The 14,030-nt window shown below is 43.4% G+C and overlaps 1 protein-coding gene across 2 annotated transcripts in view; it reads right to left on the bottom strand.

Annotated features, from left to right (window-relative positions):
* Positions 1-11,098, bottom strand: part of UST (uronyl 2-sulfotransferase) — a 158,511-nt gene extending 147,413 nt beyond the window's left edge. Inside the window, exon 1 of one of the 2 annotated variants that reach the window (XM_010707216.4) lies at positions 10,394-11,098. In XM_010707216.4, coding sequence (XP_010705518.4) covers positions 10,394-10,649 — 256 coding nt within the window. In that variant the 5' untranslated portion in view covers positions 10,650-11,098. The remainder of the gene's footprint in view (positions 1-10,393) is intronic. The other variant, XM_085217005.1, reaches the window with a different exon arrangement.
* Between the last annotated feature and the right edge of the window lie 2,932 nt (positions 11,099-14,030).

Genomic DNA, 14,030 nt, shown 5'->3' with positions numbered 1-14,030 from the left:
CCCAGAGTGGGTGTGGGGTCTCTATTATTGCTACTATTCATTACTTATATACACTGCTACCTCTATCAGCCTGTTGCACAGATGCAGTGATTACCAAAATGACACAAGTGGACATAAAATCCAAACAAACAAAAGCACAAGGAACTACAAGTGGTAAAGTTTAGGCACTGCTAATTTGTTTTTATTCATAATTTACTTATTGTGATACCTTCCAACTGTCAACACAAAAGAATCTGTACATTTGTATGGGGAATTCTGTTAGGAAATACAATCAGCCACACGTACTTAAGGATCTGTGAAATCAGCAATTTCACAGCCCTTGCCTTAAAATATCTGTTACAACATTTCAGATTATATCACAATTATTTCTGAACACCTTTTTCATGGAATTGTAAGACTCACAGAGAAATAAACATATGTCATCAAATCCACTCATCCAGCAGTGACAGATATCCCCTGCAGAGCTATTTTTCCAGTGCTTTATGTAGTCCTTATTTAGAGGCACCGTAAGTAAGTGAGGTTTCCATGACCCACTGACATCAAGTGATCTATCAATCTAAAAATCTTATAACTTCCAGTCTCTTCTCTTTTCTCATCATCTTTTTGGAAACCTTCCACCAGTCATCAACCAATGCTTTTAAGTATAAATACGATGATGACTCAGATTCTCCCCACCAAACTTCACTTATTTCTCTGTGCACAAGTCAGGTACTTAGATGTCAGGTAGCCCTATTTATTCTTTGGAGTTACCTCACCCTCTCCCAGCTGACTCCAAGGGAACCTCTGAAATGAGAAATCCCGGCCTTATGAACAAGCTATTTTCAGTTAAATCTCATGTAACCTTTTCTGATAAGGCTATCTTTGTATCTTCTTCCCCCTGCCATTTCTCTTCCACTCAATGTCTTCTGGGCATGGTACTGTCCAACCTGAATGCAATTTCTACCTGTAAACTCGCCAAACTTGCTCAGAAGAGGTCTACAAACATCCTAGCTCTAAGACCTTTCTGTGTATTTCAAAACACACTGTAAGCATATTCCCTTGCTTTTACAAAGACAAAAGCATAGACAACTTGTGGGACATTTCCCCTAAAATCCTTACATATGATTTTCCAGACAGATTCAGATAGCCCTTTGCAAGATGTAGGTCAGACAAGAGAGGAAAGGAAGCTCCTAAGAAAAAAAAAGAAGCTCTGGAAGTCAGGAGTCACTAAATGTGGTCTGGTGTTGTACGTGAACAGATGAACAAAGAACCACTGAATCTCAACTCAAAGAGCTGCTATGTGTTAGCAGTCTGGTGACTTTCTACCAAACTACGTTATAATAAGTAAAAGTTGAACCAACCACTCATTTTCCCAGCACTAGTTTTTAAAATGAACACACACAAAAGCAAGAGCACTGAACCTTACTTCTCAGATCTGGCATACACGCTCTACTTCTTTACTCAAACCACCAAGGGCTCCGTGATCTTCACCCTCACCTCATGATTTCTTCTACCCCAAATCATTAAGTGTGACAGGAAGAAAGTTTTGGCAAGCACCCAAATGTCTGTTTTGAGAGCATTAGTATTAGAAACCCTAATACGTATCTAACCATTGTACTTCCACACTCACAAACAAAATCGAACATATATTTTCCGCACAATGGGGCCTGCTTCCCCCACTGCAGCTCTGAAAAGCAAGACAGTAAAATAAATTTCAGGCAAATAATTGCTCTCCATTTCCTATTGACCCCTCCATTCTCCAAACATCCTCTAACCCAGATTATAAAACAAAGGAAAACAAATGCCCTGTTATATAAACATAAGCTATATTTGAAAATCTACTTGCCTGGTCACCAATAATAATAGGAAAACTCTCCTTAGTGAAAAGTTGTGTGTCATCATTTTCCAGTGCTTTTGTTAGAAAGTTAAAAAAATAAAGAAAACAAATACAACCAACCAACCAAAAAAAAAAAAAAAAAACAACAACAAAAACCAGAGAAATAAAAATTTTTGTTTATGCTTTTAAGACGTTGCTGCACCAGACAGATGAGACAAGAAACTTAGAGGCAAGAAACTCCATTGCCCACAGGTAATGACCAGCAGTGAGTGCTCAACCCTGGTACTTCCTGTCACCTTAATGGCAACAAGCTACAAATTAGTTCTCTAAGAAGAACTGATCCTACTTGCTTTATGCATCTATCACCAACCATAACGAATTGTTGTCACGGTTTTATGTTTACTGATTAGCAAGGGAGACTAGCTGAGAGTGGATACCTGAATCAGCAGATAATGTGTGGGATATGAGTCCTAGAGCAAGATCCAAGGAAGTATCTAATTCCCATTAATTTCAAAGCAATTCTCATCCCTTTCTTGACCTCATGGTACAAGCGATCAAACTCTGGATTCTTGTAAGCCTTGGCTCCTAACTCCACTAAATCAGAAGTAAAACAACACAGAGAGGCGGGCATGGGGATCTCCTGCCCACCTAATCCTTCATGAAATACAATCAAATTTGGAATGGCTATGACTATATCCTTAAAAATTATCTGTCCTAAATAACAACAAGGTTTATTTTCTTAAGTGTGTTCATCCAAACTTGGATGAACAAAGAGAGCAGCCATTTGCTCTGCTGGCTGTGCTTCATAGCAGCGGGAACACACAGGATTTCCTTTCATAGCTGTGATTTAGAGCTGTACTTGCAGGGGGTAAACAGCAGGTGCACAGTCACAACTTCCAAAAAAAGTATAGACACACTTCTTTTTCTAGTCCATGGGATATATATAAGTAAATTCTTAAAAATTACCTGCAAACCTCATCTTAATATAGAGGAACAGGTCCTACACCAAAATAACCATCAGCACTCTTCTTGAATGGGTTACTTCCCCACAATGTTAATACAGAGAGAAGGGCTCTGTGTCTCTTACATGTCTCAAAAAACTGGGGTTAATATCACACAAGAAAAAGCTCAAGTGATTTCAGAAACTCCAAACTCTTTCTACCCACAAAAATATTAGAAATATTTTTATTTTGTGATTAATATATATATTTTTAATGACAGGATCAAAAGAAGAGGTAGGAGCATGAATCAATTACCAGCTGGAAACAGAGGATAGACAAAGACAAAAGGATACGAGGACTAAAAGATGAAAAAGAGAGAGATGGAAAATAAAAAAGTGGTATTCTTTTTAATCTTTTTACCCTACTGTATTTTATTTCCTTCAGGCTTTTGTGCCAGAACTGTCCTATGATCTAATTTGACCTGGTCAACCATTTTAGACTGTTAACCACCAAAAAATCATGCCTCTCCATTATACTTTCATCATATGTTCCATTTACTGTCACTACCGATCCTGTCATACACTACTGATTTCAGAATAGCTTGTCTCAGGAATCAGTGCAGTAGAGCTAGGACAGATGTTAATCTCAAAGCATTTAAGTGATTTTTTTTCTTTTTAATCAGGCTTTACTTTCCCCATAGCTATGTGTTGAAGCTTTTGTATGAATTACTTTTGCTAGAGAGTCTCTTCTTTCTAACATCCTCTAATGCTTATCATTCTTTGTCAAATCCAAAGCAGAAGCAACTCTCTACCTCCCTAATTTCATACAAAAATACAAGAACCACTCCATCAATCACTTTTTTTCCTCCCATGACAGCCACAGTTCTTTTGGCTGTATATTCCCTGACAGCAAAAAAAAAAAAAGCTTGACATTCACCTGAGGTGAACACAGCTTGAAGAAACTATGCTTTTTTCTTTTATTTTTTGAAAACAAATTCTAAGCATCACCAAAAAGTAAAAGACTCAGTTACATTCCTCTGAACATGAAGTCTTTGATATGAGGGCATATATACAGAACTGTTATAAGCTGATGCCCTCTGATGCAACTGTGGGTAACAATTACAGCAATAACTCCTGAAGCAAAACGGCATAGACTGTACTAATGAACAGCAACGATACCCTTAGAAGAATAAAGCAGCTGGACCTCTAACTGCCTTCGCCTACACACAGCTGCCATCCAACACTATCTTAACGCTTTTGAAAACAGCCCAAATGCCTCAATGCCAAACAATAAAGATACTTGTGATAAATCCTACTAGGTATTTCTATGGCTACCGCGCTGCTGTGGTATCTGAGAATTCTACTAAACATGTATTTTTGTATGTCCTTTGGCAAAAGGGATTAAACAAAGATGGAATTAACATCCAACTTGTTCAGAGTCACATGAAGTGAAGTCATAACCAGGAACTGAAGTCTCATCCATCCCCCCACGTCCAAGTGTAGCATCCCATTTACTCAGCAGATGCATCCTCTGTAAGGTGTGTATATCTCTCTATCATATAATCTCAAAGTAAAACAAAACTAGATACATTTTGAAAAAAAACTGCAATAATATTCCCTATCATCAGAAAGTGAATTAATGGTTTCAAGGTCACAGACAAAGGTAAAAACATGAAACAAGTATACACACAGCTGCATAAACAACACCTGATTTCCAGACTCAAATTTAACTTGGAAAGCAGAAATAAATCTCTGAATAAATACTGTCCAGCCTTCCAGAGATATTTAGAATATCACCATCACATATTCACACAAGCTTAAACATTTTTTGCTACGACTTCATTGTACAGAGTTTTTAATGGCCAGGCAGAATAACATTCTGTGATTATGTAGTCCAGTGACCTCTACATCCTTTCAAAAGGAAAAGGCTCAAGTCAGTCATAAAACAAGGGGCATCTGCTTCTCTTTAGACTAGTTGACATCATTAGGTAGAACATTCTTAATCTTACAACTGAACAAGCACTGAATGATGAGCAAGTTATGCAGCCTTTTAACAAAGTCTCAGAGATGAAGTAAATCTTTTGTTTTGCAAAAAAGCTCATTTATAAGATGAACACTTAGCAGCCTATCTTGAAATACAAACTACTCTACTTCAAAACAAAAATACATACCACACCCACAAGAGCAAAATTAGTAAGTCCAAAGAGGACAGAAAACGCTATAAGGAAAGATATATATACAGCTACAGACTTGTCACTTTTGTTCAGAATCTCTCTTTTCAGGGCTTTAAGAAGCAATTTCTAAACTGAACTTTCAGTTACTTGTAATGTTATGGAATTTTAGAATGTAATAATTTCTAAGTGCAACGTGTTCTTAAAAAATCTACTGAAAAGCAGACAAAAATCGAAGCACTTACAAGTACTGAAGAGCTTTTTTGAGAACACTACACTACATGTTCTTGAAACGATGAGGAAAAATAAAGTTGCCTATAAGAATATAACCAGGGCCTTGTTAAAAGCATATCCACTTAGGAAACAGGTATTGTGTAACACTGTAAAATAAGCTCCATCCATACAGGAGGCTGTCGTTCCTTGAGCGTTTCTCCTATTCAGATGTCTGATGGGCCTTCAAAATTGACAAGTTTGTGGAAAACCATACACATACTACATGAGTAAAAACTGGATGAGAGAACTCTTTTTGGCTATTAAAAAAAATAAATAAATCAGAATCAGTCTACCGACAGTGCAGCATGCTAGGTGCTTTAACTCTAAGAAAGCTTGCCTATTCTGAGTATTTCCATCATTCTGAGCTAAATTCTGAAGTTTCCATCATTGAGAAATAAATGAAATATTACTAGAAAAGGGGAAAAAAAAGCAACACTTTTTTCTTTCCCCTCCTATAGGTTAAAAACAAAACTCGTATTAAACACATATTGTCAGCCAGTTCTATTGTTTCCCTTGCTCTTCACTTTACATGTGAACAGGAAAAAGAAAGACACTTAATAAATAAGTAAATAACAAAACCCTACTGAAATAAAGCCAGTTCATACCACTTCAACGATTATTATTATTTTTTTTTTTAATTTGGGCTTAGTTTAGAATAAGATTTCTGCTTCAATGTCTTCAAACACTCAGAAAGATTATCTCCTTCTGCTGCTTCCATTTGGCAGAATTATGGTGTATCCAAAACATAAACATAATTCCTGTTGTGACAACTTTAAGCCTACAATGCACATCTCTTGACCAAAACACTTGAGCACGTCTGACGGACTGAAGAGTGAGAGCAGGGAGCAATTCAGAGCTTGTTTAAAGAACACAACTGGACACTTTGTCTCACATAGGAAGCGCACAGCACAGGTCATTTCCACAGGCAATCAAACCCTGACATCAACCAGTGGACTTGTTGGCAGTCTCCCGGGGAGTTCAACAGGGGAAATGATTTAATTGACATGAACAACAACAACGTTTGCACTGCAAATACTAAAGATCAAAAGACTTTTTTCTTTTTATTGGCCATGAGAGGTCTGCTACCAGCCCTTGGAAATACTCATTTCTGTATTTTGAAGCATGTCTGTATCACAAGCCAAAGCTGGGAAGACTACAGCAGTACAAAAACACGGCAGTTCCAGGGCAAAGGAGTCCCTGGTGCCTTCCCCAAAAGCCACGTGATTGTCCAAGATTTACAAGCTCTGTCCTACACATCTTGCAGAAGATTCTCCTCTTTCCTCCAGCTGCTGGCGCTGTGTTTGGAATAGCAAGCCAGAGTTACCTTGGCAGAATCAACAAGCAAGACCTCATAGATATTGTGTAAGTCCCAATACTCCAGTTTATTAGTGAAAAGCCTAGCGGTTTTTAAGCTTACTTATTTTTTGGAGCCCATAGAGGGTCCAGGACTGGTACACACCCTGACACAGTAAGTTTAAGCCTACTGGCAACAGACTTGCCTTTATGAAGTCTCTTCCAAAGATTCTTCAGAAATAACCGACTAACACCCAAGCCCCCACAGATTATACGCTTAAAACCAGAGCTCTACATCTCTCCCAGTGGCACAACTAAAGCATGAAACTTGACCCTGTTCTTGTGAACCACAGCCAGCAAGGACAGCGGAAATCGGCAGCATTCCAGAGGCCTTTTCCTATTAGAACTGTTATGAGCTTGAGTTCAGAACATGATAAATAAAGCACTACAGCCTCCTATCTTCTGATCTCCCCAATTTTCCCCATATGACTCTTCTAGACTCTTACAAAAGAGAAGAGATGGCAATGCAAAGCGGAAATACTGAATACAGCTATTTACCTCCCCATGCAAGCTGCATTCACATTTTTCCAACCATCCCCAATCAGTACAACATTCATGCACAAGGGGAGACAGGTATGGACAAAAAAACAGTGAGGACAAGAGTTACTAGTAGTTAGAATATTCTAAAAATACAGTCATCTGCCTCCCAAACACACTCTGCCCCACCAAAGGAAAGTTTAGAGAATTAGCAAATCTTTACTTAATTCATTTGAAAACAAACTAATTCCTTCTCCTCTCAGCTTATGATAAAGCCATAAGAACAAAATGAAAGCTGTTCAAGCCCACTGTTTTTTGCTCTGCCTACATTTTCCTTAAATCACACGCCGGTTCAACACAAGTGTGACTTCCATCCTGATCGCTATTGAAGTTTTGTGATGTTACAATGCAGGCAGGCTACTAACAACAGACAACCTGTAAGGGGAAATCTCTGTGCTGAGGAAAATCATGGAGCAGATCCTCTTGGGAGCTATGCTAAGGCACATGGAATAGAGGGAGGTGATATGGGATAATAGCATGGCTTCACCAAGGGTAGGTCCTATAGCCAACTTATGTCCTTGTGTCAACGGACAACGGAAGCGCCAGTAACGTCATCTATGTGGAATGCAGTGAGGCCTCTGACACAATTCCCCATAACACCCTTCCCTCCATACTGGAAAGATATGGGCTTGATGGATGGAAGGAACTGGTTGCAAGATCACACCTAGAAAGTGGCGGTCAATGGCTCAATGTCCAGATGAAGGTCAGTGACAGGGAGACCTGCTGGAGTGTGTCCAGAGGAGGGTCACAAAAATCAAATTATAGGTATACCTTTCATTGCAGGGGGGGTGGACTATACAACCTTTAAGGGTCCCTTCCAACTCACACCATTCTGTAATTCTGTAATGCTCTTTCAAGTTCTGAGGCAAGAAACAAGCATTCCCTGCAGAGTAACATAACTAACAGTGAACAGTGCACTGAAACTTGCAATGCAAATTTAAGAAAGTCAGACAAGATGACCCCCCAGACTATGAAGGCTGCAAAATAATTAAACAAGTAAATAAATTTTCCCCTTGGTCAATTCTCTCTCTTGGTTCTTGTAGCTTTAAAGGCAGTTGAAAGATTCATGCACTGCAAACACAGTTTGCAAACTGTTTCTTTCTGTTTGGGGACTTAAATCTTCACACCATAAATTGTGGCTTGGAAGTACTGGAAGGAAAGAGTTGCTTGTTCATTGGATCCGTGGCTTGAGGAGGAAAAAAACATTTAATCTTCTTTAATGTCATGAGACTTGACTAGTCAAGCTCTTGTATAAAAGCCATATATTTAGATTTTGGTGGTTAGCATGACCAGGTGTCTACTCCCTATTCCTCCAAGCTCTTCTATTAGTCCCCTAGAAGGCAACAAGCCTAATTGGTTACAAATATAAGGTTGACGAATTACCTTGCCAGTTGGATAAACCAAGGAGTATAGCACTGTTCTTGCAAAACCTACACTAAATAGAAAAATAAAATCTTAAACAATGTCAACGAAATGATCCTCTTTGTCAATCCAAAAGTAGCGGTATACCCAGGAAGTATAAAATAGCTTTAGAAAATAATGCTCAAATGTCTTAACCATAAACAACTCCTTTTCCAAAGAACACCACCTCCTTCCCCAATAGTTCCTCACATTTGGGCACATACACTAAGAGCTTTTCAGCACCTGATGAGCTCCTCCCAAAAATGGTCGAGTCCCAGTGTCTTCCAAACTGGCCACCCGCAGGCCTCAGAACGCTTTCCAGCAGAGACAGCTACAGTTCTTCAAGCAGCAGATCCCACTTTTACAGCCTGGATCCCTCAAGACCACAAACTGAGAAGCTGTCTAACACTGTGCTCCTTGCAAGCTATTTGTGCACAACAGCGTTCATCCTTGATGAAGATAAAATTTTAAAAATTGGCACCAACTTTGAGAAATAAGTATCTGTACTTGATCCAAATAAAACATTAATCAATTGTATGGAAAACCTACTTACACCTTGGTGGAAAATTTGTCTATTTCCTCTTTAGTGTAGGAATTTCTTCATAAGCAACACTAAATTAAGAAAAAGGCAGGCAGTAAAACCCAAGCCAAAATGGCAATACTCCGTTGTGTTTGGGAAGCAACATTCAAAGTGCTCCTTCTCCTGTTCTCACTTGAACCTCCATTCATGTTTTTATCCACTTTGAGCAGATCAACAGAGATGGACTGAAAGGGATTCCTGTTCACATGTTCCTCTCCTCTGACAAAATAGAGACAGCTTGACCTGAGGTGCCCAAGGCTTCAGCTACTGGAATTCTGGCAGGACAGGCCGACCTCACTGGGCTCCCTCACGTTGCATTTTTTTCCCTAATATCTATCTCATCAGCACTTGCTGTGTTGCAACGTGTGTCTGTTGCCTCTTGTCCCACTGCTGCGCTCCCAAGAGGAGCCTGGCTCTGCCCCTCCATGCCCTCAGCTGGTGACTGCCTGCTGGGCTCCTTTTCCCTTAAAGAAAAGCAGAGTTCGCATACACAGCTGCGCTCCCAGGACGTTCATAAAACACATGCAGACAAACGGATTTTCAGCTTACACTTCTGAAATACAAGTGCCGCGCTTTACTTTGCAATTGGGTTGCGAAGTAACCTCGACTCTTACGGACTGCCTTCGCGGACAATCAATACGGAGGAGCTAACGCGGTATAAACTGACACCGCAAGCTACCCCTAGCAATCCTCCCATCCGGAAAACCCCTCGGTTTTTGTTTCCTGTTTGAACCAGCCCGGCCACTAAGCGGTACTGACCTGACCTCGAGGAATCACCCTGCTTTCCACCACTCCCCGTCAGGCTGGAAAGTAACCCTCAGCGAGGCAGAAATCGGGCACGTAGCGAAACCCCGGTGCCATATGTCATTCGGTTTCTGTCCGACCGCTCCCGCACGCACCTGAGAGCGGCAGCCGCTCGCAGGACGCGCTACGCCCGGACTTCCCCGTTTGTAACCCGCGGGCACTGCGCGCAGCGCCCGTCCCGGCTCCGCAGCTCGGAACGGAGCTGGCGCGGCTTCCACAGCCGGAGATGCGTACGGCCGGCGGGCAAACAAAGGGGCATCCCCGGCCACAGAGCTGTTCCGGATTTAAGGAAGAGCCTCCAAGGAGCTCTACCTTACGTTAACTCGGGAGAGAACCCGCTCCCGCCGCGCTCCTCCCGAGGGCCGCCTGCGAGTTGCCTCTTCGGACGTGCGGCGATGCGGGGCAGAGCCGTCGCCGGCGCTCCCCGCGCAGCCCCCGGAGCTCCGCCGCGCAGCCGGGCCGGGAGAGGAACGCGGAGAACCGCAACAAGTGGCCGCTCCGCCGCGGGCCGCGCTTACCCAGATAGTGCCGCAGGTCCAGCAGAAAGTGCGGGGGTCCCCCGTTGAGCTGGTAGAAGAGGGAGCCCACGCAGAAGAGCAGCAGGGCGGCCATGCAGAAGCCGTAGTCGCGCAGAGAGAGGAAGGGCAGCAGCGAGAGGGGCCGCCGCCGCTTCCAGCCCCCGCCCTGGCTCGGGCCCCCTGCCGCCGCCACCGCCGCGGGGGGCCGGGGCGCAGGGCAGTCCCCGCCGCCGCCGTGCTGCTGCTTCTTCTTCATGCTACCCCCGCCGCCGGCTCACGCTGCCCGCCGGGCAGGGCGCATCCTCCATCCGCCTGCTCGGCTCCGGCTGCCCGCGGCGGGGAAAGTTCGCGGTGACTCAAGGGGCCCGGCCCGTCCCCATCGCCGGCTTCCCCCGGCCCCGTGCAGGCGAGAGTCCCGGCGCTGCGGCGGCGGCTGCTGCGAAGCGCCGCTAAGGGGAGGAGAAGAAGGTGGTCACCATCCCGCTCCCTGGGGCTCCTCTCCTCCTCCTCCGCCGCTCTCTCGCTCCCTCTCTCCGCTCGGCCTCTCGCTCCGGTGTCAAGTTACAGCCCCCACTTCGCCGCCGACGGCCTGCGGCTCTCGGCCGAGTCGCGCGCACCGCGCGGCCCCCGCAGCTCACCCCGGCCTGGCCCCGCCGTCCTCCCCGGCCCGGCCCGGCCCCCGCTCCCGTCGCGCGGCCGTTGCCTCCTCGCGAGCGACCCCTGCGGGCACCGCCGGGCGCCGCCACCCTCCACGGGTCACCTGCACCGGCCCACCCCGGGTTCGCGCGGGTAGCGAGGTGGATGCCCTCGGAGCTGGCTTCGTGGGAGCAGCGGTGGGGTCCGGGGGAGCGCTCTGCACCCGATGGGGGCTTCGTGCTCGTGTGAGGGGTGAGAGAACTCGCTCACTGGTTGCCCTTCTCGCAGTCCTGCGACAAAACTGATTTCTGCTGGACAGGGGGCTTTAGGCAAGTATGGGAAATCACCAAATTCAGATCATTCAGCAACCTCAGTCTGACCTCCTCTGCATGTGGCTTGAGATACAGTCTCTAATTGCTTGATGATGCAATTTTCCCCACACAACTTCTTACAAGGCATAGGCTGCGTGGTTTTCACTCAGCACTGAGCTTCATTCTTTCCAGGCAACAGATGTCCCCATGGTGTCCTGATGGTTGTTGGGGACCCTTCATGTCCCTGGGCATTGCAGCAGAAAAGTGCTTTCTCCTGTCTGGAGGATGCTCTACCAGGGCCACAATGGAGAGAAGTGTTGGGGCTGCCAAGCTCTTTTTCATTTTTCCCCTTCCCCTTCATGAGATCACACGGTCTTCTCTTTCATTTTTAGACAGCAATGTGGTTTGGGAGGAAAATAGGAAACCATGACCCAAGCACAACTTGCCAGGTCAGAAACCAAAAAGCAATTGCCCCTTTCCTTTTCAGGCTTGAAAAATGGACCGTGAATTAGGGGGCCTGACTCATAATATTTCAGCACTTAAAGCTGGAAGTTCTATCAGGCGGGCTGCATTCAGGGGGTTTTGCCACTTACATCAAAAGGCAAGTGTTTGCAGATGATGCCAATCTGCCTGGGGTAGGAAGGCCCTTCAAAGGAATCAGGACAGGCTGGATCACTGGGCTGAGGCCAATGGGATTAGGTTCAACAAGATCAAGTACTGCACTTTGGCCACAACAGTCGGAGGCAATGTAACTGGCCTGGAGCAGAATGGCTGGAAGACTGTGTGGAAGAAACGGATCTGGGGGTGTTGGTTGATGCTTGTCTGAACATGAGCAGTGTACCCAGGTGGCCAAGAAGACCAATGGCATCCTGGCTTGTATCAGAAATAGTGTTGCTAGCGGGAACAGGGAGGCGATTGTCCTCCTGTACTCAGTCTGGTGAAGCTGCACCTCAAGTACTGTATTTAGTTATAGGCCCTTCACTGCAAGAAAGATATTGAGGCCGTTGAGCACATCCAGAGAAGAACAATGAAGCTGTGTAGGGGCTGAAAGACAAGTCTTGTGAGGAGCAGCTGAGGAAGCTGGAATTCTTTAGTCTGGAGAAGAGAAGGCTCAGGCAGGACCTTATTGCCCTCTACAACTCCCTCAAAGGAGGTTGTGGTGAGGTGAGGGTCAGCCTCTTCTTCCATGTAACTAGTGGTAGAACAAGAGGAAATGGCCTCAAGTCGTGCCAGGGGAGATTCAGTTTTTGTATTCAGAAAACCTTCTCCAAAAGTGTGGTCAGTTGCTGACATGGGTTGCTGGAGGTGGTTGAGTCACTGTCCCTCGAGGTGTTCCAGAAACATGTAAATGTGGTACTAAGGAACATGGTTTAGTGGGCAACATTGGTGGTAGTTGGTTGGACTAGATGATCTTAGATGTCTTTTCCAACTTTTATGATTCTATGATTCTGTGCATGTGCTGGCATTTTACCTGTGTACCGGGCTTGGGTTTTGTGCTGGCATCCAGCAATAAGGAGCATCTGCTGAGACAGCAAAATTCTGTGGGCAAGAGCATAGTGACAGAATGTGAAAATGAACATTTTGTGAGCAATCCTATAGACTTTTTTGATAAACAATATTCTCATGCTGTTTGATCAGACCTCCTTAGACTGGGAGAGGAATTTCTTGGATGTAGTCACACAATCTATGACATCACTGCACTGATCTTTCAAAATCCTACAGAAAACCCATAGCAAAAACAAAGCTAAAAATGACAACTCATTTCTGAAAAAGAGAGAACAAAAATAATAAAATATAAAAAATAATCCCACTTTGTGCTAGTGCTTATGCACCAGATACAGGCATAAAAGGTAAATCTTCAGGACTGCAGTTTACTTTAAACAGAAATATCCAATGATTTTCAGCAGATGAAGCCCTGACTGCAGTAGTATTATTAGACTGACACCTTTCAGTCCTCATGAATGCCAGTTTGAAATGTAAAGTGTGCACTACTGCGATGGATGTTTTACATTATTTTATGCTCTTTTAGCTACCATTGTAGCTGAACGGCTACAATGACCATGATGTAGGGTCATTTAGTAATACTGGTTGCTGTTGCAAATGAGGAAGTAGAGAACACTTGCTCTGGAAAATCAATGTTAAATGTATGGTTTGACAAGATGGACAACATCTGTAAGATGAATCAATAAATCTTTATTTTTCTAATTGCAAAGAATGTCTTTGATCTCTAGGAAGATATTTTGAGAAGAAAAAAAAAAGAGATGGAAAAACAAACCTATCAATGGAGTGACATGTAAATGGAAAGATGATTCTACTGAGACAGCTCTTACCATCGATAGGTAAAAAGTTCTGTGAGGAAGAAGATACAGAAATCATTGCTACTGGAATATATATTAAAGGTATAAACAGATATTAACTCTCCCACCTATGCTATGCTATCAATTACAATTCCTAAAATCAAAGTAGGACAATAGGCAAGAAAATAATTATTATTTACTTTGTATGATAGCTTGATATAGTGTAACTGTTCCCCTATTTTTAATTTCCCTGTTATTCATTTACTTCAGCAAAAAACATATGATTTTGCACGCAGAGTATAAATCAATTTAAACATACAAATATTTTTAACTTGTAACATTGCTTTTTACACACACTAAAAAAAGAAGAAGAATAAAAAACTCACAACCCAC

This window comes from Meleagris gallopavo, chromosome 2, assembly GCF_905368555.1.
Source record: "Meleagris gallopavo chromosome 2, MGAL_WU_HG_1.1, whole genome shotgun sequence".
NCBI lineage: Eukaryota > Metazoa > Chordata > Aves > Galliformes > Phasianidae > Meleagris > Meleagris gallopavo.
Note: the sequence above shows the minus strand (reverse complement) of the source record. Positions and strands in the feature narration are given on the sequence as shown.